General features: G+C 45.6%; 1 protein-coding gene and 1 pseudogene across 4 annotated transcripts; both read left to right on the top strand.

Annotated features, from left to right (window-relative positions):
• The first annotated feature begins 6,557 nt into the window (after positions 1-6,557).
• On the top strand, positions 6,558-7,310 carry LOC116580646 (annotated as a pseudogene).
• A 9,068-nt stretch (positions 7,311-16,378) lies between these two features.
• On the top strand, positions 16,379-22,130 carry GHRL (ghrelin and obestatin prepropeptide). Of its 4 annotated transcripts, none has more exons than XM_032327173.1 (5): positions 16,379-17,059; positions 17,528-17,649; positions 17,882-17,998; positions 21,077-21,185; positions 21,970-22,130. In XM_032327173.1, exons 2-5 carry the CDS (start codon positions 17,542-17,544, stop codon positions 21,987-21,989), a joined length of 354 nt encoding a protein of 117 aa, XP_032183064.1. In that variant the 5' UTR covers positions 16,379-17,059; positions 17,528-17,541; the 3' UTR covers positions 21,990-22,130. The 4 variants fall into 4 exon arrangements, with proteins under 4 accessions (XP_032183064.1, XP_032183055.1, XP_032183045.1 ...); XM_032327164.1 differs by lacking the exon at positions 16,379-17,059 and adding an exon at positions 17,072-17,147 and having other exon boundaries at positions 17,885-17,998; XM_032327154.1 differs by lacking the exon at positions 16,379-17,059 and adding an exon at positions 17,072-17,147.
• Positions 22,131-26,457: the final 4,327 nt, after the last annotated feature.

Here is a 26,457-nt window from a genome sequence, read left to right as displayed (position 1 = left end):
TCACCCTAACCCTTCCCTAAAAAGCTTATATTCATTCGTGTGGCAACATCAGTCTACTAGAACAACGTTCGCCAAGCCCGTAGTCCCTGTAGCGTTGCACGCCCCCGCCCCCCAGCACCCACACACAGCTGGTCCGTCCCTGTAACATGTCCATGATTCCAGCTACACTGAAGGTGCCACACAGAGTGACATGAAAGGAACGCCAGACATAGACTTTGGTGACAGGGACTGTATCCTCTGAGCACACATCCTCTTCTGGAGAATGGAATAAGTCACAGAGAAGATGCAGATGAACTACTGCATGTGGGTGACTGAGAAAATGCCATGCCAGTGGAGGGCAGTATTAACCACATACCAATAGTTAAGAGACTGGCTCAGAAAGTGGGCACACTTCATTCATGTTATGGACCCTTGTCTGTGAGGGCGGGGCTTGTGCTGGAGACCATGATTCTGGTCCTGATCAAGTATCACCTCTTAGCAGAAGCCCTGGGACCTTCATCTGACTCAGCAGTCACAATAGCAGCTACCATTTACTGAGACCTACTACAAGCCAGCACTCCGCTGGAGATCCCCCACACTTGGCAACACAACAGGTGCAGGTGTATGTTGCCAACTTACCAATAAGGAAACTCACAGAAGATAGGAGACCTACCCAGGGTGGTCCACTGCCAAGCAGTAAAGCCACTGAGTTCTGATCTGGCTCAGCTCCAGAGTGGGTGCTGTCAAAGGCAGAACTGAGGTGGGGGTGCTCCTCAGCTGTAATCTGGGGTGATGCTCACAGCAGACCTTTATGTGAGTGCACCTAGCTTTGCAGAAGTTCAGGCCACTCACCTCAGGAGGCTGTGTGCAGAAGGAAATGTGGACCCCAATGCTTCTACCTGCTCCTCATAATTTTTCAGCAGTAAAACCCATGTTTTGAAATAAATATTAGATCATAATGCATAAAATGGGAAAGTGTGGAACGACTGCTTGAAGTAAGGCTATAGAGGTCAGAGTCCTTCCCCTTGGCCTCCTACATCATTCTGCACAATCCAGGCCTTTAGAAAACAGTATGGAAACTAAGCTTCTGTCCATTTATTCAGTAAGAAAACACCCATATACGCAACTTTGCATATACTTCTGTGGACAAAAACTACCCTTAATTCTAGTTAGTCCCTCACATGTCTACCTTTCCTAACAAGCTTTGTGCCCCACCCCCAAGGACAGGCCTGGTCTTCCTTATGGTGCCTACTACCCTCAACAAATACTGAGAAGCAACTGTGTCACACAGTTGGTTGGTGATAGGTTAGTGGGCCATATGCTGTTTGCAGTTCACACCACCAAGATCAGTCAGGGTATTCTGGAGATAAATGAAATGACCACCCTTCATAGTTTATACTTACAGTGATAATAATTAACCATTCCTGGCTTGAGAGCCCTCAAATTTGTTACCACAAAAATAGGCTAATCGAGTGGAAATACCATGTTGTGTCAATCTTCAAGGGCATTTGCCAAGCCCAAATGATACAAATGTAAAGGTAATTTAAAAGGTATAGAGAGTTAGGGTAAGAGAGCAGTAGCAACCACAATATTTTTAATCCTTTCACAAAAACAAAGCAACTGGTATAGGAAATGAAACCCCTAGACATTGGGCGCCTGGGTGGCTCAGTGGGTTAAGCCGCTGCCTTCGGCTCGGGTCATGATCTCAGGGTCCTGGGATCGAGTTCCGCATTGGGCTCTCTGCTCAGCGGGGAGCCTGCTTCCTTCCCTCTCTCTCTCTCTCTCTCTGCCTGCCTCTCTGTCTGCTTGTGATCTCTGTCAAATCAACAAATAAAATCTTTAAAAAAAAAAAAAGAAAGAAAGAAACCCCCAGACATTAAGGTAGTCCCTCAAACCCTAGAACGTGGAGGATTAGGACCAAACCACTCATGTCTATAATACCGGTGTGGGAGCAGCACAGGCAAGAAAGAGTGGAGTTTTTGTGTTCCTATGGGCAGGTAACCCAAGAATGACCATCGAGTGTTCATCCACTTGGAACAGAAAACTCAGCAAGCCAATATGAGACCTGTCAAAACTAGGAGAAGATTCACAGGTCTCACAAATGAGTTCAAAAAGACAAATTTCCACTGCCACACATGAAGAAGTACTAACTATAAGTTTCTCTTCTACCACAAACAACTAGAAAACCACACAATATACCTGAAACAAATACTTAGGGGCTTAGGACAACAGGCAGTGTTTGTGTAAGGGAGACAAGTGAGGGGAGTACCAGTTGTCCCAGCTTACTGCCTAGGAGCAGCTTCCAGACTAAAGGGCAGGGAGACAATCAAGAGTCTAGTGGTCACCTTGAAGAGAACAGAGGTCAGAGTCCAGAAAGACTAAGCTAGAACCTACTGGGCAGAATCCTGGAGAAGGAGGAGCTGCTCAGAGCAAGCTACTTAGGTCTGCAAAAGCATTTCCTATACTCTGACCAAATCCTTACTTGCATACATGACCAGAAACCAACAGACCACACAATTCTTGAACTTACAGAGGAGTGGGAAGAGTTTATGTGCCCAAGATCCAGAATATGACAACTTCAGAATACACAGGGCACTGGGTACAGTCCTAAGAAAGAGCATGTCTTAATAACACATCTTAAATTGGGTCTAGAGTAGAGGCTCCTCTGACCATAAAACCAAACCTTGAGGTCCACTTATTTTGCTTTGTGTCAGGTCATAGCCCACCACTTTTTAAAGGAAAAAAACTAAGTACTTGAAAACATAAAGTTCACATGATGTCCAGCTTCCAAACCAAAACTACCAGGTGTGCAAAGAAGCAGGAAGACAGGACTATAACCAGAAGAGGATAAAAAATTGGTAGAGAGGAGGTGCCTGGGTGGCTCAGTGGGTTGAGCCACTGCCTTCGGCTCAGGTCATGATCTCAGGGTCCTGGGATCGAGCCCTGCATTGGGCTCTCTGCTCAGCAGGGAGCCTGCTTCCCTCTCTCTCTCTGCCTGCCTCTCTGCCTACTTGTGATCTCTCTCTGTCAAATAAATAAATAAAATCTTTAATAAAAAAAAAAAGAAAGAAAATCTGGATCTATATCAAGGAATAAGGAGCACCAGGAATAGAAAAAATCTGGGTAACTAATACACTTCTTCTCCCATTTCTTTTATCTCTCAAAAAGTATTATTTTAAGTGCATTGTGGGCTTACAACTTAGGTAGAAATAAAATCAGTAGTAACAATAGCACAAATATTGGAAATGGGGAAATTGGAAGTATTCTGTTGTAAAGATCTTATAGTGTCTATGAAGTGGTATCATATCTGTTGAAGGTATACTTTACTATGTTGAAATTTTATTTTTAAATCCTAGACCACTTAAAGAATAAAGCAGAGAATATAGCTGACAAGCCAGTAGTGAAGATAGCAGGAATTCCTAAAATACTTTTAATCCAAAAGTGATTATGAAAAGAGAAAAGAAAAAGGAGGAAGGAACAGATGGGGGGAGAAAAGAGAGAACAGATGGGACAAATTGAAGGCCAATAATCAGAGATTGTAGATTTAAACCAAACTTTATAGGTCATTGTAATAAATATAAAAGGTCTAACTAAACATTCCAAATGAAAGAGCCCTGATAAGAGATTCTCGGAATGGACTTAAAAAAAACCAGACCCAGCTATATGCTATTTATATGCAACCTACTTTAAACTTAAACACAGAAACAGATTATAACAAAGGACATTATATGAAAAAAAAAAGATTATATAAACATTAATCAAAAGAAAACTCAATTTCTATATTAATATCAGATAAAGTAGACTTTTTTTTAAATATTTTATTTATTTGACAGAGAGTAGGCAGAGAGGCAGGCAGAGAGGGAGGGGGAAGCAGGCTCCCTGCTGAGCAGAAAGCTTGATGTGGGGCTTGATCCCAGGACCCTGGGATCACGACCTGAGCTGAAGGCAGAGGCTTTAACCCACTGAGCCACCCAAGTGCCCCTCAGATAAAGTAGACTTTAAAGATAAAATAGACTTCAGAATAAGAAATATATTAAGACTAGAGACGGTCAGAATAATAAAAGGTTCAACTCATCAGGAAGACATAACAGTCCTAAATATATATGCACCTAAAGTAGAGCTTCAAAATAGGCAAAACAGAATGGACAGAACTGAACGGAAGTAATCTACAATTATAGTTTGAGTTCTCAACATTTCTATCTCAGTAACAAAACAAGTAGACCCCAAAACTCAGTCAAGTTATAAAATACATTGGCCAGCCAATCATCACTTAATTTGACCTAACAGAGATTCTACCCAACAAAATTTAAACTCATTCTGAGGTACTTTGGGAGCACTCATCAAGATGAGACCCAATTTCTGAACCCAAAACAAAGTTTAACAAAACTATTAGAATTGAAATCATAAAAAACACATCCTTTGACTATAAAGAAAGTAAACTAGAAATGAGTAATAGGTATCTGGAAAAATCCTCAAATGTTTGGAAATTTAAGCAATCTACTTCTAAAAAACTAATGGGCCAAAAAAAAGCACAATGAAAATAGTTATCTATAGAGGAAAAGAAGAAAAGAGTGGATGGGACAGGGATGGAAGATGTAGTCTCTGCATACATCTTGTTTTATACCATTGACTTTGGAGCCATGTAATATTTAATAATTAACTCCAAAAATACTATGTCATAAAAGAAAAAAATCCCTAAATTTGGAAAAAAAAATTTAAAAGTCCATGCCATAGCCACACAGAGAAAATATTCAAGTGACTTTATTTTTTTTTTTAATTTATTTATTTATTTTTAAAGCACCACATAGTACTTTTGTCCTGGTTTTTTTTTTTTTTTTTTTTGGAAGATTTTATTTATTTGACAGACAAAGATCACAAGTAGGCAGAGAGAGGCAGGCAGAGAGAGGAGGAAGCAGGCTCCCCGCTGAGTAGAGAGCCCAATGTGGGGCTCGATCCCAGGACCTGGAATCATGACCTGAGCCACCCAGCCCTTCAAGTGACTTTAAAAGCATTTTGAGTGTATACCCCTAATAGGCTGCACTTAGTAGTTTTATGGTTGGTAATTGTAGTATTCTTATTTTGAGAATATTATGTTGATATTGTAAGATGAAGTAAGATAATGGTAATTTTACTAAGATAATTAGAAAATAGGATTATTAGGATAAAGAAAAGAAATTTAAGTATAAAACCCAGGAAATGAAAACACTGGCCTTAAATTTTATTTGCAAATAAGAGTATGAACTCAGGACTTATTTTTCTCCTTCTAAAAAGTATGTATTTCTAATCTTATGCACAGGATGAGCCCAGGATTTCTCTTTGGGAGAAAATAAGGAAGGTAAAAACTATAGAGTCATGTCTAAAGTACATGGGAATCAACACATCAAATACGGAAACATCTAAAAGAATAATGACTACAATTGATTGAATCAGTTATATAAAAAAAAATCCATCCATGCGTTTATGATAGGAAGAAAACTTTGGAGATTGCTAAGACACCAACTTTACTTTGAAAATGAGTAAACAGGGACGCCTGGGTGGCTCAGTTGGTTAAGCAGCTGCCTTCGGCTCAGGTCATGATCCCAGCGTCCTGGGATCGAGTCCCACATCGGGCTCCTTGCTCCGCAGGGAGCCTGCTTCTCCCTCTGACTCTGCCTTCCACTCTATCTGCCTGTGCTCGCTCTCGCTCCCTCTCTGTCTGACAAATAAATAAATAAAATCTTTAAAAAAAAAAAATGAGTAAACAATTTTTTTAAAATCCTGCGTTTATCTTGCCTTTTCCATACAAACTGTTTATCAAAGTAACAAAATAATTGAAGGAAAAATGCTAATAAATGTCGAAAGCAATAATAGAATAGAAAATCACCATTGTGATTTCCAGGAAAAAATGAGTGTAGACAATAATAATTAATAGTACATAAGTCCACTAAGTGAAAAGTTCATAAGGCACTATATGTTGAGGTGTAACTACCAGTTTAGAGAAGCAGACAGGAGAGTAACATGTCAGACAGTGCCACCAGGAAGTGGTCAGCTAAGTCCAGAATGTGGGAAACTGCCGGAAAAATAGCCTGTTGTATAAATGAATGATGGGATGGAAGAGATGAGAAGGCAGGGGACTGTTGTATACTGAGAGACTTACAGGACTGGTCAACCAAACATGGGCTCTGGGTCTTCTGGAAAGAACAAGGCCAGAGATCTAACCAAAACAGATAGAAGTAACATGCCTGAAGGAGAATTTAAAGTGACAATCATAAGGAAACTCATTGGGTTTGAGAAAAGAAGACATTAGTGAGACCCTTACCACAGAGATAAGAGTTTAAAAAAAATCAGAAATGCAGAGTTCAGTAAATGAGATTAGAAACACACTTAAAGCAATGAACAGCAGGCTGGAAGAAGCAGAGAAACAAATTAATGACCTAGAGGACAAAGTAATGGAAAGCAATGATGCTGAGAGAAAGAAAAATTATGCAAAAGGAGAAAAGATTTAGGGAACTCAGTGACACCATCAAATGTAGTAACATTGATATAGGAGTCCCAGAAGAAGAACAGAGAAAGGGGGGCTGAAAATTTATTTGAAGAAATAATAGCTAAAAATCTTCCCAAATCTGGGGAAGGAAACAGACCTCCAAATCCAGGAGGCACAGAGAACTCCCATCAAAATCAACAAAAGCAGGCCCATACCAGGACATATGGAAATCAAATTTGTAAACAATAATGATTAAAAAAAACATTAAAAAAAAATTAAAAATAAAAAAATAAAAAAATAAAAAATAAAAAAATAAAAAAAACATTAAAAGCATCAAGACAGCCTTTTGGCTGGAACTGCCATCTTCCAGTAATTTGCCAAAATGACCAACACAAAGGGAAAGAGGAGAGGTACCTGTTATATATTCTCTAGGCCTTTTAGAAAACATGGAGTTGTTCCTTTGGCCATATACATGCGAATCTACAAGAAAGGTGATATTGGGGACATCAAGGGATGGGCACTGTTCAAAAGGGAATGCCCCACAAATGTTACCATGGCAAAACTGGAAGAGTCTACAGTCTTACTCAGCATGCTGCTGGCATTGTTCTAAACAAACAAATTAAGGGGAAAGATTCTTGCCAAGAGAATTAATGTACACATTGAGCATATTAAACATTCAAAGAGCCAAGATAGTCCTGAAGTGTGTGAAGGAAAATGATCAGAAAAAGAAGGAAGCCAAAGAGAAAGGTAGCTGGGTTCAACTGAAACGTTAGCCTACTCCACCCAGAGAAGCACACTTCGTGAAAACCAACAGAAAGGAGCCCAAACTGCTAGAACCCATTCCCTATGAATTCATGGCATGATAAATGTAAAGAAAATAAAAAACCTCAAGACTATTAAAAAAAAAGGCACAAGTCATTAACTTGATCAAGTCATTAACTACCGTAGGGGCTAGCTGAAGGTTTTTCCACAAACTTGGCAAACCAAAAGGGAGTGGCATGATCTATTCAAAGTGCTGAATGGGGAAAATCTGTGTTCAAGGATACTCTATCCAGCAACGCTATTATTCAAAATGGAGAGAGAAAAGTTTCCCAGACAGACAAAAACTAAAGGAGTTCATGACCGCTAAACCAGCCCTGCAAGAAATATTAAAGGGGACTCTCTTGAGTGGAAAGAAGAGACTAAAAGTGGCAGTATAAAGGCAGGAAACACAAAAGCAATAAAAATGACTATTTCTCTAAAAATTAATCAAGGAACTCACACATACACACACACAAGGATATAAAATATAGTTATATCCAAAACATGGGGAGGAGAAAAGAGTGGGTTCAAACAAACAACAATCAACAGACTGCTATTTGCAAAAGAGGTTATATACAAACCTACTGGTGACTATGCATCAAAAACCACTAATAGGGGCACCTGGGTGGCTCAGTGGGTTAAAGCCTCTGCCTTCGGCTCAGGTCATGGTCCCAGGCTTCTGGGATCAAGCCCCAAATCTGGCTCTCTGCTCAGCAGAGAAAACTCCCTCTCTGCCTGCCTCTCTGCCTACTTGTGATCTCTGTCTGTCAAATAAATAAATAAATAAATAAAATCTTAAAACACACACACTAATAAACAGGCAAAGAATAAAAAGAAATCCAAATATATCACTAAAGAAAAATCAGCAAAACATGAGAGATAAAGACAAGAAAGGGATCAGAGAAAATCTCCAGAAACCATAAAACAAGTACTTAAATGGCAAAAAATATGTATCAATAATTAGTTTGAATGTAAATGGAATAAACACCCCAATCAAAAGGCATAGGGTGTCAGACTAATCAAAAAAACAAGACCCATCTATATGCTGCCTACAAGAGACTCATTTAAGACCTAAAGCACCTGCAGATTGAAAGTGAGGGGATGGAGAAACATTTATCTTGCAAATGGATATCAAAAGAAAGCCAGAGTAGGAATACTTGTATCAGACAACTTACACCTTAAAACAAAGACTATAACAACAAAGAAGGGTACTACTTCTAATAAAGGGGTCAATCCAACAAGAATATATAACAATGGTAAATATTTATATACCAAACATGGGAGCACCCAAATATATAAAACAAGGATAAACAAACTAATTGATAACATGATAATAGTAGGAGACTTCAGTACCTTATTTACCAATGGACAGATAACCTAAACAGAAAATAAACAAGGAAACAATGGGCAACACACTAGACCAGATGGACTTAGCAGATATACTCAGAACATTCCATCCTAAAACAGCAGAATATACATTCTTCAGGTACACGTGGATCATTCTTCAGACTAGATCACATCCTAGGTCACAAAACAGGCCTTAACAACAACAAAAAAGACTGAAGTCATACCATGCATGCACCTTTTCTGACCACAACTCTATGAAACTAGAAGTCAACCACAAGGAAAAATCTGGAAAGATCACAAATACTTGGAGGTTAAATAATATGCTACTAAAAATGAATGGGTCAACCAGGAAATCAAAGAGGAAATTAAATACATGAAAACAAATGAAAATGAAAATGCAGTGGTCCAAAACCTTTGGGATGCAGCAAAAGCAGTCCTAAGAAGGAAAACTATAGCAGTACAGGCCTACCTCAAGAAGTGAGAAAAATCTCAAACAACCTAAACTTATACCTAAAGGAGCTAGAAAAAGAACAACTAATGATGCCTAAAGCCAGCAGAAGGAAGGAAATAAGAAATATTAGAGCAGAAATAAATGATAAAGAAACAACAACAACAACAACAAAAAACGAGATCAGTGAAACCAGGAGGTGGGTCTTTAAAAAAAAAAAAAGACAGAATTGATAAACCTCTAGCCAGACTTACCACCCCCCAAAAAAAGAGATAGGACACAAATAATATCACAAATGAGAGAGGAGAAATAACCAACACCAAAGAAATACAAACATTAGAATACTATAAAAAACTATATGCCAACAAATTGGACAAAAAGTAGAGAAATTTCTAGATAAATTTCTACCAAAACCGAAACAGGAACAAATAGAAATTGAACAGACTGATAATCAGCAAAGAACTTGAATCAGTAATCCAGTAGCTCCCAACAAACAAAAGTACAGACCAGATGGTTTCACAGGCAAATTCCACCACACAATTAAAGAAGAGCTGGTACCTATTCTTCTCAAACTATTCCAAAATATAGAAAAGGAAGGAAAATTTCCAAATTCATTCTCTGAGGCCAGCATTACCCTGATAGAAAATCAAAGACGCCACAAAAAAAAAAGTACTATAGGCCAGTATCCCTAATAAAACTAGATGCAAAAATTCTCAATAAAATACTAGCAAACCAAATTGAACAATACATTAAAATAATTACTCACCACAATCAAGCAGGATTTATCTCTGGGCTGCAAGGATGGTTCAATATTTGCAAATCAATCAATGCGATACATCACATTACTAAAGGATAAGAACCATATGATCATTTCAACAGATGCAGAAAAAGCATATGACAAAGTACAACACCCATTCATGATAAAAACCACCAACAAAGTACATTTAGAGAGAACATACCTCAACATAATAAAAGTCATTTTTTTTTTAATAAAACCAGAGCTAATATCAACCTAAAAGGGGAAAACCTGAAAGCTTTTCCTCTACAGTCAGGAAAAAGACAGGGATATCCACTCTTACCATCTTATTCAACACAGTAATGGAGTCCTCACCACAACAGGATAAAAGGCATTGAAATAAGCAAGGAAGAAGTCAAACTTTAACTATGTGCAGAAGACATGATACTCAGAAAACTCACCAAAGACTCCACCAAAATTAACTGCTAAAACTGATAAGTGAATTCAGTAAAGTCACCGGATACAAAATCAATGTACAGAAACCTAATGCGTTTCTATATACCAATAATGAAGCAGCAGAAAGAGAAGTTAAGGAATCAATCCGATGTACAACTGCACCAAAATAATAAGATATTTAGGAATAAACCTAACCAAAGAGGTGAGAGACCTGTACGTTGAAAACTATACCACACTGATGAGAGAAATTTATGACATAAAGAAATGTAAAGACATGGGATGCCTGGGTGGCTCAGTTGGTTAAGCAGCTGCCTTCGGCTCAGGTCATGATCCCAGCATCCTGGGATCGAGTCCCACATCGGGCTCCTTGCTCCGCAGGGAGCCTGCTTCTCCCTCTGACTCTGCCTTCCACTCTGTCTGCCTGTGCTCGCTCTCGCTCTCTCTCTCTGACAAATAAATAAAATCTTTAAAAAAAAAAAAAAAAAAGAAATGTAAAGACATTCCACACTCATGGACCGAAAGAACAAATATTATAATGTGTATACTGCCCAAAGTACATATTCAGTGCAATCCCTATCGAAGTACCAACAGCATTTGTCACAGAGCTAGAACAAACAATTCTAAAATTTGTACTGGAATCACAAAAGACCCCAGATAGCCAAAGCAACGTTGAAAAATAAAATGTTGGAGGCATCACAATTCCAGACTTCAAGTTATATTACAAAGCTGAAGTGTTCGAAATGGTATGGTACTGGCACAAAAGAAAAAAAAGACATGTACATCGATGAAACAACAGAAAACCCAGAAATGAACCCACAATTATATGGTCAGTTAATCTTCAACAAAGCAGGAAAGAATATCCAGAGTGGAAAGGAATGACTCTTCTACAGAAGGTGTTGGGAAAACTTGACAACAAGCAAAATAATGAACCTGAACCACTTTCTTACACCATACTTTAACATGCCAAAAATAAATGCAGAATGGATGAAATGTGAGACCTGAAACCATAAACATTCTAGAGGAGAACACAGGCAGTAATTTCTCTGACATTGGCCATAGCAACTTCTTTCTAGGTATGTCTCCTTAGGCAAGGGAAACAAAATTAAAAACTATTGGTATTACATCAAAATAAAGTTTCTGCACTGTGAAGGAACTAAAAGGCAACCTACAGAATGGGAGAAGGTATCTAAATGACATAACTGATAAACGATCAGTATCCAAAATATATTAAGAACTTATTTTTAAGATTGATTTATTTAGAGAGAACAAGTAGTGGGGGTAGGGGGTGCAGAGGGAGAGAAAGAATCAAAGCAGACTCCCCTCTGAGCTTAGAGCCCAATGCAGGGCATGATCCCAGGGTCCTGGGAACAAGCCCAGCAATGGGCTCTCTGCTCTATGGGGAGCCTGCTTCTCCCTCTCCCTCTGCCTGCCACTCCCCCAACTGTGGTAGCGTGTGCGCACTCTCTCTGTCAAATTAATTAAAAGAACTTATAAACTCAATACCCAAAAAAAACAAAGGAAAATGGGCACAAGACATGAACAGACGTTTTTCCAAAGAAGACATACAGATGGTCACCAGACACCGAAGATACTCATTATCACTTTCCATCAGGGAAATGTGAATCAAAACTACAGTGAGTCATCACCTCACACCAGTCAGAATAGCTAAAATCACCAACAAAGGAAACAACAGGTGTTGGTGAGGGTGGGGAGAAAAGGGAACCCTCTTACATTGTTGGTGGGAATGCAAACTGGTACAGCCACTCTGGAAAACAGTATAGAGCTTCCTCAAAAGTTAAAAATAAAAATACCCCATGACCCAGCAATAGCACTTCTGCATATTTACCCAAAGAATACAAAAATACTAATTGATAAAGATATGTGCACCCTTATGTAGCATTATCTACAATAGCCAAATTATGCAGACAGCCCAAGTATCCACTAATGAGTGAATAAAGATGTGGTATATGTGTTTGTAACAGAATATTACTCAGTCATAAAAAAAAGAATGAAATCTTGCCATTTGCCAAGACATGGATGGAACTCAAGAGTATAATGTTAAGCAAAATAAGTCCAAGAAGGACAAATACCAAGTATTTTCACTCATATGTGGAATTTAAGAAACAAATGAGCAAAGGCAGAAAAAGAGTGACAAAGCAAGAAACAGATTCTTAACTATAGAGAACAACTGATGGTTAGCAAAGGGAAGGTGGGGGTGGGGAATGGGGGAAATAGGTGATGGGGATTAAGGAGGACACTTGTGATGAGCACCAGGGGACATATGGAAGTACTGAATCACTATATTGTACAAATGAAATGAGTATTACTCTGTAAATTAACTAACGAATTTAAATTAAAACTTATAAAATTCAGATTCTGGGGCCCCACTCAGTTCTACAATCTATTACATCAGATTTAGAGGATCAGGCATTTGGAAAAAACAAAAACAAAAACAAAAAAAAAAAAAAACCAGCATTTTTAATAAACTTCCCCACAATTTCAGTGCAGCCCAACACAGACCCGCACCCAGATGACATCAGAAGTTCTTTTTTTTTTTAAAGATTTTATTTATTTATTTGACAGAGATCACAAGTAGGCAGAGAGGCAGGCAGAGAAAGAGAGAGAGAGAGAGAGGGAAGCAGGCTCCCTGCGGAGCAGAGAGCCTGATGCGGGGCTCGATCCCAGGACCCTGAGATCATGACCCGAGCTGAAGGCAGCAGCCCAACCCACTGAGCCACCCAGGCGCCCTGACATCAGAAGGTCTTATAAAGTCCTCAGCCCGAGATCCCCTGCCTCTCAGTGGTCCAGCTACACTGCCCGCAATGTGGGGAAAACAGTTTGAGCACTGTGGAGATGGGCGTGTACTCGAGTTTTGAGGGCCCAGAACACAGTAAGGGCGGAATACAAGAAAAGGGAAAGAAGTTATGCCTAGAGGTTACATAGGGTGAGGGGAAGAGGGACCAGTGCCAAACAGGCCTTTCCAGGATTAGAAACCAAGGCATATTTTTAGGCTGAAAGCAGAAGTTGTTGGGAAGTAAGACTGAAGATAGGGGAAAAGACTCCATGATGGCAGGAGAACAGGAAGCCTCAGTGGGAAAGACCCTGCTTGGATGGCAGGAGGCATGAAAGAGCGTGGCTCAGGCCATACAAGCTGCAAAAATGACACTTGTGATTATCTACAGCTGGCTGTCCAGTGCAGTGGCCACAAGCCACATGCAGCTACTGAAGCATGTATGTGGCTACTGGGACTGGAGTTGTGCTGGAAAATGTAAGGTGCCCTGAATTTTGAAGATTTAGTAAAAAGAAAAACAGTGTCTAATATCCCACTAATCACTTTTCTATTGATTACATGTCAAACTGGTATTTTGGATATATTAAATAAAGTATATTAAAATTGATTTCACTTTTTTTTAAGATTTTTTTTATTTATATGACACAGAGAGAGAGATCACAAGTAGAGCAGCAGGCAGAGAGAGGGAGAAGCAGGCTCCCTGCTGAGCAGAGAGCCCGATGAGGGGCTCAATCCCAGGACCCTGGGATCATGACCTGAGCCGAAGGCAGAGAGCTACCCGGGCACCCTGATTTTATATTTTTTTTAATGTGACTCCTAGGAAATTTAAAATTACTTACAAGGCTCCTTGAGGCTGACTTGATATTTTCTACAATGCTGATCCAAAAGTCACAGAAGCCAGAACAAAAAAGAAACCCCACCAAAAACAAAACAACAAAACCCTATCTGCAACCCCATCATCAAAAAGCAAAAACCTGGGGCGCCTGGGTGGCTCAGTGGGTTAAGCCGCTGCCTTCGGCTCAGGTCATGATCTCAGAGTCCTGGGATCGAGTCCCGCATCGGGCTCTCTGCTCAGCAGGGAGCCTGCTTCCCTCTCTCTCTCTCTCTGGCTGCCTCTCCGTCTACTTGTGATTTCTCTCTGTCAAATTAATAAATAAAATCTTTAAAAAAAAAAAAAAAAAAGCAAAAACCTTTCTACAACCCCAAAAATGTAAGGTTGGCCAAATTGCTGAAATCAGTGCTACCGAAGCCCATCTCATTGTCAGTAGAAATGAAAGTATAGTAGAAAGTGTATAAAGATAACTGGTTCTCAGATACCATTTACATACAGCAATTAATTCAAAGATAGTAAGTGCTTCTCACCCATTCTTAAGGCAGGCCCTCAAGGCCCCACAATGGAAAGGAAATCACCAACCAGCAAGCAGCCCAGAGGAAGCAATGTACACTGAGTACCTGTGCAATTCTGAGAAAGACACAGGACAAGGAGGGGCCAAACCAGCCTTGGTGTTATCCACACTTGAAAGGAATAAGGAGGAAAATGAGCCTGGGAAAAGTTAGTCCTTCCCTACCCCTAGCCCCCCGCACCGGACCCCAGTCACACCGTCTTCCTCCAAACTCCTCTTGATTCCTATATGCATGCGTTCCCCACCCCACACCTGCCCCCGCTCCCACGACTGTGAGTGGGCAGTGAGGAAAGTTCTGGGTGCCACCTGGCTCCTTCCTCAACAGTTCTGGCATCCATCAGATGTTCCTTCCTCCCCCAACCAACCTCGACTCCATGGTATGTGGTGTCAGTCATTTCCAACACACAGGCCACCTCTCTGTTCCCCAAAGATAACAGAGTGAGCAGGGGTGTTTGCTGGCTGACAGACTTATCTAAGATCAACACTGGCAGATCCTGTGTTCAGATGCCTCCAGGGTCAGGATTAAGTGAAGGCTTCGTGACTCAGCAGGTGCCTGATCACCATAGTTGGCTTGGGGGTTTGGGGGTTAGGATTTGTTTGGTTTTGCTTTGGGAGAAGCGGCTCTGAAAAAGCTGCAAGTTTCTCTAAGAACTCTCTACTTCTCCACACCCTTGAGCCAAGAGGTCTAAGCTCAGGTGGCCAGCAAGGGTAAAGGTCTCCTGGTGACACCGTTGCATTCTGCTGGGGCTCAAGGAGGAATTCCAGCCCCCGCAGCAGGCTGGTGAGATGGTTTCCAGCAAGAGGTACTTCTAAGGGGCTTCGTCCAGCCCCACCCACTGTCCCTTGTCTCAGCAAGGGCCCAGTGCCCCCCTTTAAGTCGGGTGTCTGGTCATTTGCTGGTCAGCTGTCTACTGCCTCGATATCCTAACTTGCTCCTCTGACCCCACCCACCCCACTCAGAAGAGACGGATTTCCCTAGAACAGCATGTTTGCTGTGGAATCCGGATGGCCTATCAGGGAAGGCACCGGCCAGCAGCCAGGAAACTGGGAAGCCGGCACTGCCACTGAAGGTGTGTGGCTTTGAGGAGAGTGGGGCCTTTCTGGTGTTCAGGGCTCCTTCAGTGGATTCAATAGTCAGCCTCCCAGCTCTTCAAGGTCTTTCCAACTCTTGTATTCTACAGTTCTATCACTCCTCTGCTCAAGAACCTTCAGGGGCCTGCCTCCTGCAGATAAAGCCCGAACTCCTTGGGCTAGCAGCAGCCTTCAAGGCCATGCAGAACCTGACCCTGAACCACCTTCTAGGCCCTTCCTGATGACCTCCCCCAATGACATCCTCGCCCAAGGCAGCCAGCTTTCGTATCATTGCCCCAAATGCTCTACACCCATGCCTTCTGTTCACCTTGGCTCCCACCGCTCTGCCTGCAGGGTTGCGCTTGCTCCATCTCCATTGTCTGCCTCTCTCATGGAGCCCTTCCTAACCTCTCAGCTCCCAGCCCCAGCTTGAAGTGAGTTCCTCCTCAGGAATGTTAAATCTCTGGGTAGACAATTCATTCAGCCCTTAGGAGTCACCGCCTGGGCATCCAATTAGAAGAAGCTCTCCAGAAGGGTAAGGAATGCCCCACACCATTAATGAACTTCCATCCGAAATGGGACCGTGGCATATGCTTGCTTGCAAGCTCTGCGGGCCCAGAACACAAGGGGTTGTGTCACGTGTAGGATACGTCAGAGGTTATGAAGGATTTGCACACCATCACCTCAGGTCATCCTCAAAGCCACTCTGAGGAGCCACCCTGGCGCAAGGGGGATTCCTGATGGCCTGCCTGGGGCCCGTCAACTTAGCAGTAGTCACCTGTGCCAGTTCTGGGCCACAGCCCCTCTGGGTCCAGTCTTTTCCCTCTGGGAGCCTCCCTGGGGGAAGGAGAGGCAAGCCAACTCCTGAGTTGGGGAGGCAAGCCAACTCCTGAGTTAGGAACCTCAAGCCGGCTCAGCGAGTGCCACCCAGAAGAAATGACAGGCATAGCTGCTGCCAGAGATGATCCCTAGCCCTGCTCCCTGGAGAGGACAAGTCAGGAACCCAAGCTGTCACCCCTCCCGGCAGACTTCTCATCTGTATCGTGAGAATGCCCTGGCTGGGGCAGCAGGAGAATTACAGGAGCCAGGCCTCCCATGAGCCCCAGAGGGCTGTGGGAGCCAGAGCAGCATCAATCACAGACAACAGCGTGTCGGGACTGGACAAGTGCTTACAACTCAAGTAGCCATCCCCTCGTTCTACCCAGGAAGGAAGGAAATTTCAGAAGGGGGAGTAAGCAGCAAAGTAGAGAGGAGCAAAGTTAGCCTAGCACCTAGCGCCGTGCACCCCCCACTCCCGAGCCACTAACATCCCTCCCACCTGAACCCAGGGAGGGCCCACCTGGGGACACTGGAGCAGGTGCACCAGCCCAAGCAACCCAGCAATATCTCTGGGCCTTTGACCTCCACTGTTGATTTCCACCCAGAGCACACAAGCATTTTTAGTTCCCGAGGAATGTAAAGCAGCCACGAGAAGTTAGGATGGAGTTGCTAGTTTAAAACAAACACAGGCCTTCCTACATAAGGACCAGGCAGCCACTGGCCACCACCCCACCAGAAGCCTCAGGTAGGCACTCTCTGTACTCTTGTGTGTGGGCTCATGAGCTTAACTTATTCTGACTGCGGGCCATTCACAGGCCCATCTAAACCAAGGGGTACGGGCACTGCAAAACTCGGGGCCACCCGGCTGCTCAGAGACAGCTGGATCCCCCACAAATCCCCGTGAGGTTCAGCCTCATGACATTTCATTAAGAAACCTGGCACAAGCTCCTGGGGGCCTGGGACAAATATGGGGAGTCCCACTGCCGCACAGCCTGGGAGTAGGAGGCTCATATCCACCTAGGTAGCTCAGTTCGCTACCTAGGGGAGGTGGGCACAAGGATCCCCTCTAGGAGGGGTGGGAAGAGCTTCTACTCAGCAGGGACATCCTGGGGCCAAGTCCCCTCATCCCATCTGCTGGGCCCCTACCCGGGTGAGGTCTGGGTCACAGGGAGAGAGAGCAGGGCACGGGGCCTGAAGACCCTCTCTCCTCCAGGCCTGCCAGACACCATGCCCTCCCTGGGGACCCTTTGCAGCCTGCTGCTCTTCAGCGTGCTCTGGATGGACTTGGCCTTGGCGGGCTCCAGCTTCCTGAGTCCTGAACACCAGAAAGTCCAGGTAAAATGTCTCCCCACAAAGCCCCACATTCAGACTAGGGTCTCTTGTTCCCACCTTGCCATGTCACAGCCAACTGTGTGCTTTGTGACATGGGCAGTGGCTCCAGGTCTCTGGGCTTTGGCTTTCTCCGAGAGTACCTGGGACACCTCTGGGTCTGACCAGAGCCTCACACCTTGCTCTGGCCCTGCAAGTCTAAGGGGGCTTAGGGCCCTAAGCGAATACCTCTTTCCAGCAGAGAAAGGAGTCCAAGAAGCCGCCAGCCAAACTGCAGCCTCGAGCTCTCGAAGGCTCACTCCGCCCAGAAGATACAAGTCAAGTGGAAGGGGCAGAGGATGAGCTGGAAATCTGGGTTGGTTCCCTTGCAGCTCTGTTTTTGTGGTCATAGAGGGGGTGGGGGAGGCGGGGGAAGCGGAGGGTAAGCTAGGAACAGGGAGCCACTCACTCACTACTTAAGAAATGTAAAATAATATGAAGAGAGTTGACTCTGAACTGGGCTCTACCAGGTCTTTTCCCATTAAGAGGCAAGTGTCTAAGAGCAGTAACTTTGCTACAATGGAATGGGAAAGGACTGGGAGCCAAGAGCAGGGGAGAAGAGGGCTGCTAGCCGACACCGGGTGATTTCAAAAGAGTCAGCAAACGTGGTGCCAAGAGACAGACAGCAGAGGAATAATCAACTGATCACAGATGGAAGACGTTTCCCCACAGAAAACTGTCTGGTTGGCCCAGGGGCCTCTCTGACCTTCCCCAGGGCGGGAGCATACCCAGACAGCACCCCAGTCAGGCTAGCTACTGCTACCCTGTCTCTGGCAGCCACTCACCATCCCCAGCTGTAGACAAAACAGGATTGGACTTGTTTGGGCTCCAACAAATCTTGCACGGGACAAGGAGAACATCTGGAAGTAAAGGGGGGAGATTAGGGCAGAGAGGCAGTGAAGGGATTTCCTGGAAGGCTGGCTGTGGTTCAGGAAATGGCTCTGCCAAGCTTTCAGGTGGCAACAGATGTCTCCATGCAGTGACACCAGAATTCCCATGGGGCAGTACTGAATAATGGTGATCGCTATACTGCTTGTGCCCACTGACCAAGACTGCATTTACAGACTATCTTACCCTTATTATACACCATTCCGTCTCCACAACAGCCTGTGAGGTAAGGAGGTCTGACATTGTTGCCCTCACTGTACAGACGAGGATCGGAAGTTCAGACAGGTGGGCCTGAGGGGCCACAGCCAGTGTGTGGCAGAGGTGGGGCCCAAAGCTGGGGCTGACCCCAGCTTCTGAGCCCCCCTTCCCCTCTGGCCTGGCCAACGGAGCCTGCTTGGCGGCCCGAGAGCACCCCCATTTGGCTCTTCTAGCCTGAGAAGCTGAAGCGCATCCTGCCTGGCCTCCCTCCCTACCCACCAGCCTTTTCTATTGAGGACAAACTCCCAACACATGCTCTGTCGCTCACCAGAACCTAGGGATGTCCTCAGGTGCCTCCTCCATGCCACGTGTAAGATCCCCAACCCACCACATTCCCATTCTGAGTCCTGCAAATTCTCACACTAAAACCAAGGAATTGCCTGGTGAGACTGCCAGCCCCGGGCGGCTGGCACTCACCCCACTCGGCCTAGCTCTTGGTCTGCCCAGACAGACCGAGGGGAGGGGTGTTGCCAGCTTGGTGACACAAGGTAGGGCTGGGACAACCGGAAGTTCCCAATTCCCAGAAAGGCTGGCCTTGGAGGAGATGGCCCCCACCACCTCCACTAGAACCCGAAGTCTGAGCTGTCTGGGAAGCGCACTGGGGCTGCCAGAGGTGGAGGCCTGCCCCCTTGGCTGTGAGGCTCAGCACACACTCCCTAAGCCCCTTCTGGCGCTGCGGTTCCATCTCCCCCACCTTGGGCCCTCTACCTTCCCCCAAACGTGGTCCCCCTGAAATGGACTTTCAGAGCTGGAAGACTTCTGAGATTAAGTCTTATCCCTTCTCCTGCCCCTCATCCCCGACAGAACAGATGAGGCGCTGGGGCCAAATGGGCCTTCCCCCAGAAGTTGCCAGGCTGCCTCTCCCGTGCCCCTGCCACCCACTCCTAGGGTGCTGCAGCAGCCAGCAGGCCCTCCATAGGGGCTCACGTGGTTCCCAAGAAGTCAGCGTGGGCCTCTACCAGCCGCAGGGAGGAAGAAAAAGGAGTACTGGCTGATGGGAGGGAACTTAAGGGCCGGAGTTCCCTCAAAACCCAACCAGGTCATTCCCCACTCCCTCCACCTTCCCCATGGAGACAAGGAAGAAGGTAAGCATTTGCAAGGGAACAAGAAGCTAGCTATTTGTTTTCTTCATAACCTCTCGGAGCACTTTTGCTCATATGTGAAACGGGAATGACAACACTGCCTGCCAAGTGGGGAACCCCAAGGACTGTCCCCAGCGTGGAGGCAAGGCCTTCGCCAGGCCCAGTGGTCAGAGGGCCTCCAGGCCGGTTGTCGCCATGGACCAGGACCAGAAGAGGTTCCCAGTCTCATCCCCAGCCACCACCCCCCTGCAGCCTCGGGCAAGTCCTCAACCTCTCCAGGCCTCCTGTCTGAGGGCAGAGGGCAAAAGGAACAATGACCGAAGGCTCCCTCCCAGCACTAAGATTCCTTAGTGACTCATTCAGACATCAGAGTGACCAGCACACAGGTGCCAGGCGCCAAGGCAGCTACTCATCCCCGAAAGAACAGATGAGCCTGAGGGGCCACTGTCTGCTACTGTGCCCTCCTGAGGCAAAAACCTTGACGCGGCTGCAAAGAGAGCTCTTTCCCATTTTCCCAAAGCTCTGAGCATCATTAAGCCATCTCCAAGAGTACTGAGAAAGTAAGGAAAATGGGGTGCTCTCCTTGTAGGAGGGAAGACAGAGGCACAGAGAGAAGAAAGCACTTGGCTCAAAGCATCTTTCCACAGAAAGTTCAGCTTCTAATCTGACTTTCCACGGAACAAGGAAAGGCCTGTGCCCCTGACAGGAAGAACAGCTGCAGGGGATGGGGGCAGGAAAGGCAGTGGAGGGCCAGAGACCACCACCCAGGCTAGTGCTACAACACTGGGGAGACCCACTGTCCTCCCAGTCTCCCTACCGGACCCTGAAATTCTGCCATTGGTGACTACCTTATGTCTTCCAAAATTACAAGGCGGAGTGGGAGTAACTTAGGGAGCCCCGCAGCTTCTGTGAGCAACCTCACTAGAGGTAAGGAAAGGATGCAAGCTAAGTCTCCTGAAGATGGCAGGGGCAGGAAGAACTGACCTAAGACGGCAGGGTAGGCTGGCTGAGCTGTCCCGCAGTGATGCTCACTGGGCCACAGGCCCGGCCCTGTGCCCTCCCTGCCCCATGCTGAGACCCTCAGAGCCACTGCCCTTAGGAGGGCAGTGAGTTTGGGAGCATGTGACCTCTGACACCTCCTGGGTCTTCCTTGCCCCTCCTCCTAGTTCAACACTCCCTTTGATGTCGGAATCAAGCTCTCTGGGGCTCAGTACCACCAGCATGGCCAGGCGCTGGGGAAGTTTCTTCAAGACATCCTCTGGGAAGAGGCCAACGGTAAGTCCCTGCCCCAGGCAGGTCATTTCAGTTTCCCTGGAGTCCCAAATGTGAGCCCAGCCTATGGGTGACACAATAGAGGTTTTCTTCCCTTACCAGTCTTAAAAAGCTTCTAATTCCTCTTTCCTAAATGTTTGCCGGAGAGCGGCTGGGCTGGGATTTGTGAGTGGCTAGGAAATGGGGTGAGCACAGCCTTTGTATTCCAGGAACACACTATTTCAAGAAGTAGCACATCAACTACCTCTGGGGCCCCAGGGAACCCCAATTTCCTAACCATAAAATGGAGCTAACACCCACTCTGAGAGCATAAAATTATTTGATGTTAAGTACTTTCACTAGATAACTTTACTTCATAAACAAAAGGAATTAGTGCTACAATCAGAATTAACCCAAGGTTTCTAGGTTTTGTTGTGAATCCCTTCTTGGCATGTAGAAAGAAACCACCCAATCTGATGCTGATCGCGGGGGGGTGGGGTGGCAAAGGAAGCACAGGACCACCTGCAAATCACGTCCCTAACCAACACAGCCCCAGCCTCCACTCCCCACCAACCACGTGAGGGAGGCAGAAGCAGGGCTTTCAAGCCGAGATGCAGATAAGGAAACCAAGACTCAGCTTTCAGGTGACAAGCCCAAGCCACACACCGCACACTCCAAGGCCAATATCCGGCCCTCCCCCTGCACTACAACGTACCACTTCTGACATCAAAACTGAAAGAAAAGCCATCTTCGATGGCACTGGGAGGATGGCGAATGTGGAATTTTGACTTGATTTCTTGCTTTTCAGAGGCCCTGGAAGATAAGTGATCAGCCACAAGACCAGCCCCACCTGTGTGTCCCGCAGCCTTGGCAGCACTCACCTGCTTTTACACTGTTTCTGCAACAGCTCCCAGCTCTGAGTGGTAGACTAGCTTCAGAGGTGAATAAACATTCAAATCATATGCTGAACATCCAAAGCAGAAATTTATTTCACCAAAGATGATAACTTCACATTTCACTGGAAAAAAATCTTTTCTAAACTACAGTCAAGGGAAGAGAAAAGAAGGCTATGTAGTATAAGGCAGGTATGAATGCTTAGGAAACCAAGAAAGGAAGTGGGGGTAGTGGGAGAAGACAGTTCTTGTAAATATCACAGCTTCCCGAGCACAGTGGAGTTACTATGAGAGATTAGTAACCATCACAAGGACTGTGGACAAAAAAACTTCAGGGGACATCATCAGAGCCCACACCCACGAACTGACATTCACGATCACAGCAGGATCCTGGGAATACCAAAGTGTGAGTAGGGGTTATAAGTAAGTGGGGTGCTTACAATGGCTACCAGCCACTGCTAGACAGGGCTGAAATAACTACTTCTCCCTCCTCCTTGTCCACTACTGATAAGACATGGCAAAACAGGTGCATGTGGGCAAGGCTGGGCACTGCCTTGGTGACAGCGAGATCAGGCAGGTGTTCCTGAAGATTGCCAACTCCAGCGCACAGCTGAATTGAGCCTTGAGCCTAATATTCCACAGCTTAGTTCCACTGAGGACACCAGCTTTCCTGGAAGGTCAGCTAAGAGTGATTTACACTTGAGCAAATGTGTGAACTGGTTGCTAAGAACTGGCGATGACAGATGATGGGTGAATCACTAAAGAGAAAAAAAAGACTAAGGAGGCTCCAAATAGAAGCTCTGCCAATTCAGACACATGAATACCTTTTAGAAATACGTAGGCCAGCCCTCAGCAGGATGGGGTAACATGAACACTCTGGAAAAGCCTTTGTCAGAGGGCTGTAAGAGCCACATCTCTTCTCAGGTAAAATTCTGGCCACCTGGCCCTCGAGGCACAGCCCTACTGGCACTAACCACAATCACACTCGGCAGGCACACCGACACTCAGCTGCCAGCCCACGGCAAGGAACGCCATGTGGACCGTGGAACTCACCAGCCTCCGAGGATGTCTTAGAGATTCAGAATCTTGGGGCATCTGGGGGGCTCAGTCGGTTCAGTAGCCAACTCTTGGTTTTAGCTCAGGTCGTGGTGCAGGGGTCGGGGGATGGAGGCCAGGGTGGGGCTCCGCACTCAGCCGGGAATCGGCTTCAGGATTCTCCCTCCACTTCTGCCCCTCCCCCCACGCCAAGGTTCTCGCTCTCAAATAAAGAAATGCAGAATCTTGGGCCCCACCCTGGCCCTACTCTATCAGGATCTGCATTCAGCAAGATCCACAGGCTATTAAGTGGCTGAGAGCCAACCAGATCCTACTCAATTTGGGGCGGCTCCATAGAGGGCGGAGCACAATTCCCTGCCTGGCCTGAAACGGATGTCGGTCCCCACATGAAACAGAAACATCGGGCCTGGCCAGGTGATAGTCTCAACAAAACTGAGAAAACACCACTCTCACTCACCTCCTGCCATTTCTCTAGCCCCAGCCTGCTGTCAACACCACATCCACCCCGTGTCTGCCTCCCCCGACACCCCTGTATCTCAGATGTCCAGACACTGCCTATATGATCACACATAGACTTTGTTCACCAAGTCCTCACTTCTGAAATCAGCTACCTCTCTAAGACTCAGTAGTAAGACTGAAAGGTATTAACCCTTTAGAAAAGCTAAGGTACTGGAGGACAGATGAACTGGGTAGGGCAAGGGAGGGAAGAGGGAGATAGGCAGTAGAAGGGGAGGGAAAGGACCTTCCTCAGCCCCCGGACAGCCAGCACCCAGCACTGATGCAGAGACCAGCCCGGCATCCTGCAGTTTAGTCAGAGCTCGGTCGCTTAGTAGGGCCACAACTCCGATCATCACTAACCAGGCCCACAGCTCTCTTCTCAACAGCCAGAGAAGGATCCAAGGCCCACAGGTGGTCAAAGTGACCTGGGGAGGCAACTCATGGCCCAGTGAAGCAGCAGGCACAGACGGGGTTCTGGGCAGGATGCGTGCCAGGCCCTGAGAGGAATGCTGGTCACCTGATTTCCCCCCAGCGAAGACAAGGGCTTACTTCTCTCCAAGGACTCACCAGCACTCTGCCCCTCTTGCCTCAGCCATTCCTCTAAGAAATAAGATGCTGGGGGTGCCTGGGTGGCTCAGTGGGTTAAGCCTCTGCCTTAGGCTCAGGTCATGATCTCAGGGTTCTGGGATCAAGCCCCACATCAGGCTCTCTGCTTAGCTGAGAGTCTGCTTCCCTCCTCTCTGCCTGCTGCTCTGCCTACTTGTGATCTAAGACCTTAGAAAAAAAGAAATAAGATGCTGAGCACCCACTCTCAACCAGGTACTCCCCCCTGGGCCAGGGAGCGTGATGGAATGGAAAGGCTAGGAGCTTCACACTCAGACCCCCATTTGAATTCACAACCAAGACGTTGAATTCCTCAGGCTCCTCACACATCAAACACCTCCTTCCCTGGGTTACTGTCAAAACCAAGCACAGTATCCCCCACACACAGACACCAGGCACGTAGGAGGCCCTCCATTATTCTCACCACCGCATTCCTGCTGTGCAGCGGACACTGGTCTACATACGGACATAGAACATGTACTCTGTGTAGTTTCAGGTAACTGTCACAAGCCCACTGAAGAGGGAGGAAAGCGAAGTTTGGAGGAATTAAGTAACTTTCCAAAGTCACACAGCAAATACACTGTGGACTCCTATCCAGAACTACAGTATTTGAGTCTGGGCCTCCGTCACCGCTTCCCTTGCCCTGTGATCCAAGGGCTTCTTTTCTCATTTTCCTTCTTAATACACTGGGTCACCCTGGAGTGCAGCGACTTAAGAGAAAGAAAATTTAGCAAAGGAAACACTTGACCAAACATAGCATTTCAAACATGGTACTACTGTCAGTTTAGTTTTTTATTTTTAAAGTAGTCTCGCCCAGCATGGAGCCCAGTGTGGGGTTTGAACTCACAACCCTGAGATCAAGACTTGAGCTGAGATCAAGAGCCAGACACTTAACCGACTGAGCCACACAGGGCTCAGCTTTCTTAAACCTCCATGCATCATTTAATAATGCCACTAACTTAAGTCTCTCTGAAACAGGGTGTATTTACCCCCAGGGGAGTGAGATACTTGCTGTAAAAAAAAATTCTCCTTATAAGAAACTCTGGTGTTTCATAATATCCCTGGTACACTGTACAGCAGCATATGTATTTATCTGATTATACACTTACAGCTTTGTGCTCAGAAATTCTTGTGACAGTGGGCAAATCGAACAATGGAGACCCATTCCCAGGTACCTTCCTAATCTGAATATACCCCGGTCATCACTGACAAACAAGCACTCACTGTGACCTGAGGCGTGGGGGGGCACCAATGAACACCTGCACCATCTCTGTCAGGGGCACTCTGTTCCATCACCGTGTACCTCAGTGGCCCTATGCTCTGATTTTATACAACTGAGTGACATAAACATCAAAGTGCTGACAATAAACAATTAGTGACTGGTCCCAAGCTTAATACAGAGAGAAAGACAGAAGCACCTAAAAAGTCGAGAGCAGCAGATTTCTAGCCACAAATAAGACCACCACCGAGCGGATGCCATCAACTGCGTATTCACCTGGGAAGGAATGGATGTGACAAAGTGATGGGATTTTGCTGAAAATATATCATCAATGACAGGGTCTCAATGACTCATCGACTCCAGTTTCAGATTTCTTTAGCATTCTTGGAACACAGCCTTCCTTTTCCCAGTTTACTTTTAGCCTGTGCACCACTGTTCATTAATACCTTAGCACAAAATGAGAGGACCGACCACAAGTAGTGACACAGGGCTTCCTCCGAAGTTTGCCCAGAGCTCGCGGTCCAAGTGCCCCTTTCAGTACAATGGATTTAGACATCACCACCCTTGGTGCTCCATTTTTCCCAGAGCACTGTGGAAGAGGAAAGAAAAAATCCATGCACTCACTTCCGAGTTATCTGGCAATAAAACGGTCAAAGCTCAAGAGCAGCCAAACTCGTAAGAAGGTACCAATGTATTCTTACTACCACTTTACTTATTTTTTTATTATTTATTTATTTGACAGAGAGAGGGAGAAAGCATAGGCAGGGGGAGAGGGAGAGAGAGAAGCAGGCTCCCCGCCAAGCAGAGAGCCCGATGTGGGGCTCAATCCCAGGACTCTGGGATCATGACCTGTGCCGAAGGCAGACGCTCAACCGAGTCACCCAGGTGCCCCAATTCTTACTACCACTTTAATTTTGCAGAGACACACATGTACACTTGAAAATTTCTCCAGACCTTTGGATTCTAGGGTTACAAGGATTCTCAGGTTAAAACAACTTAACTGTTGTCGTCACTCTGAGAAATCTGA

Source organism: Mustela erminea, chromosome 1 (assembly GCF_009829155.1).
Source record: "Mustela erminea isolate mMusErm1 chromosome 1, mMusErm1.Pri, whole genome shotgun sequence".
NCBI lineage: Eukaryota > Metazoa > Chordata > Mammalia > Carnivora > Mustelidae > Mustela > Mustela erminea.
This window is presented reverse-complemented; position numbering and strand designations above follow the sequence as displayed.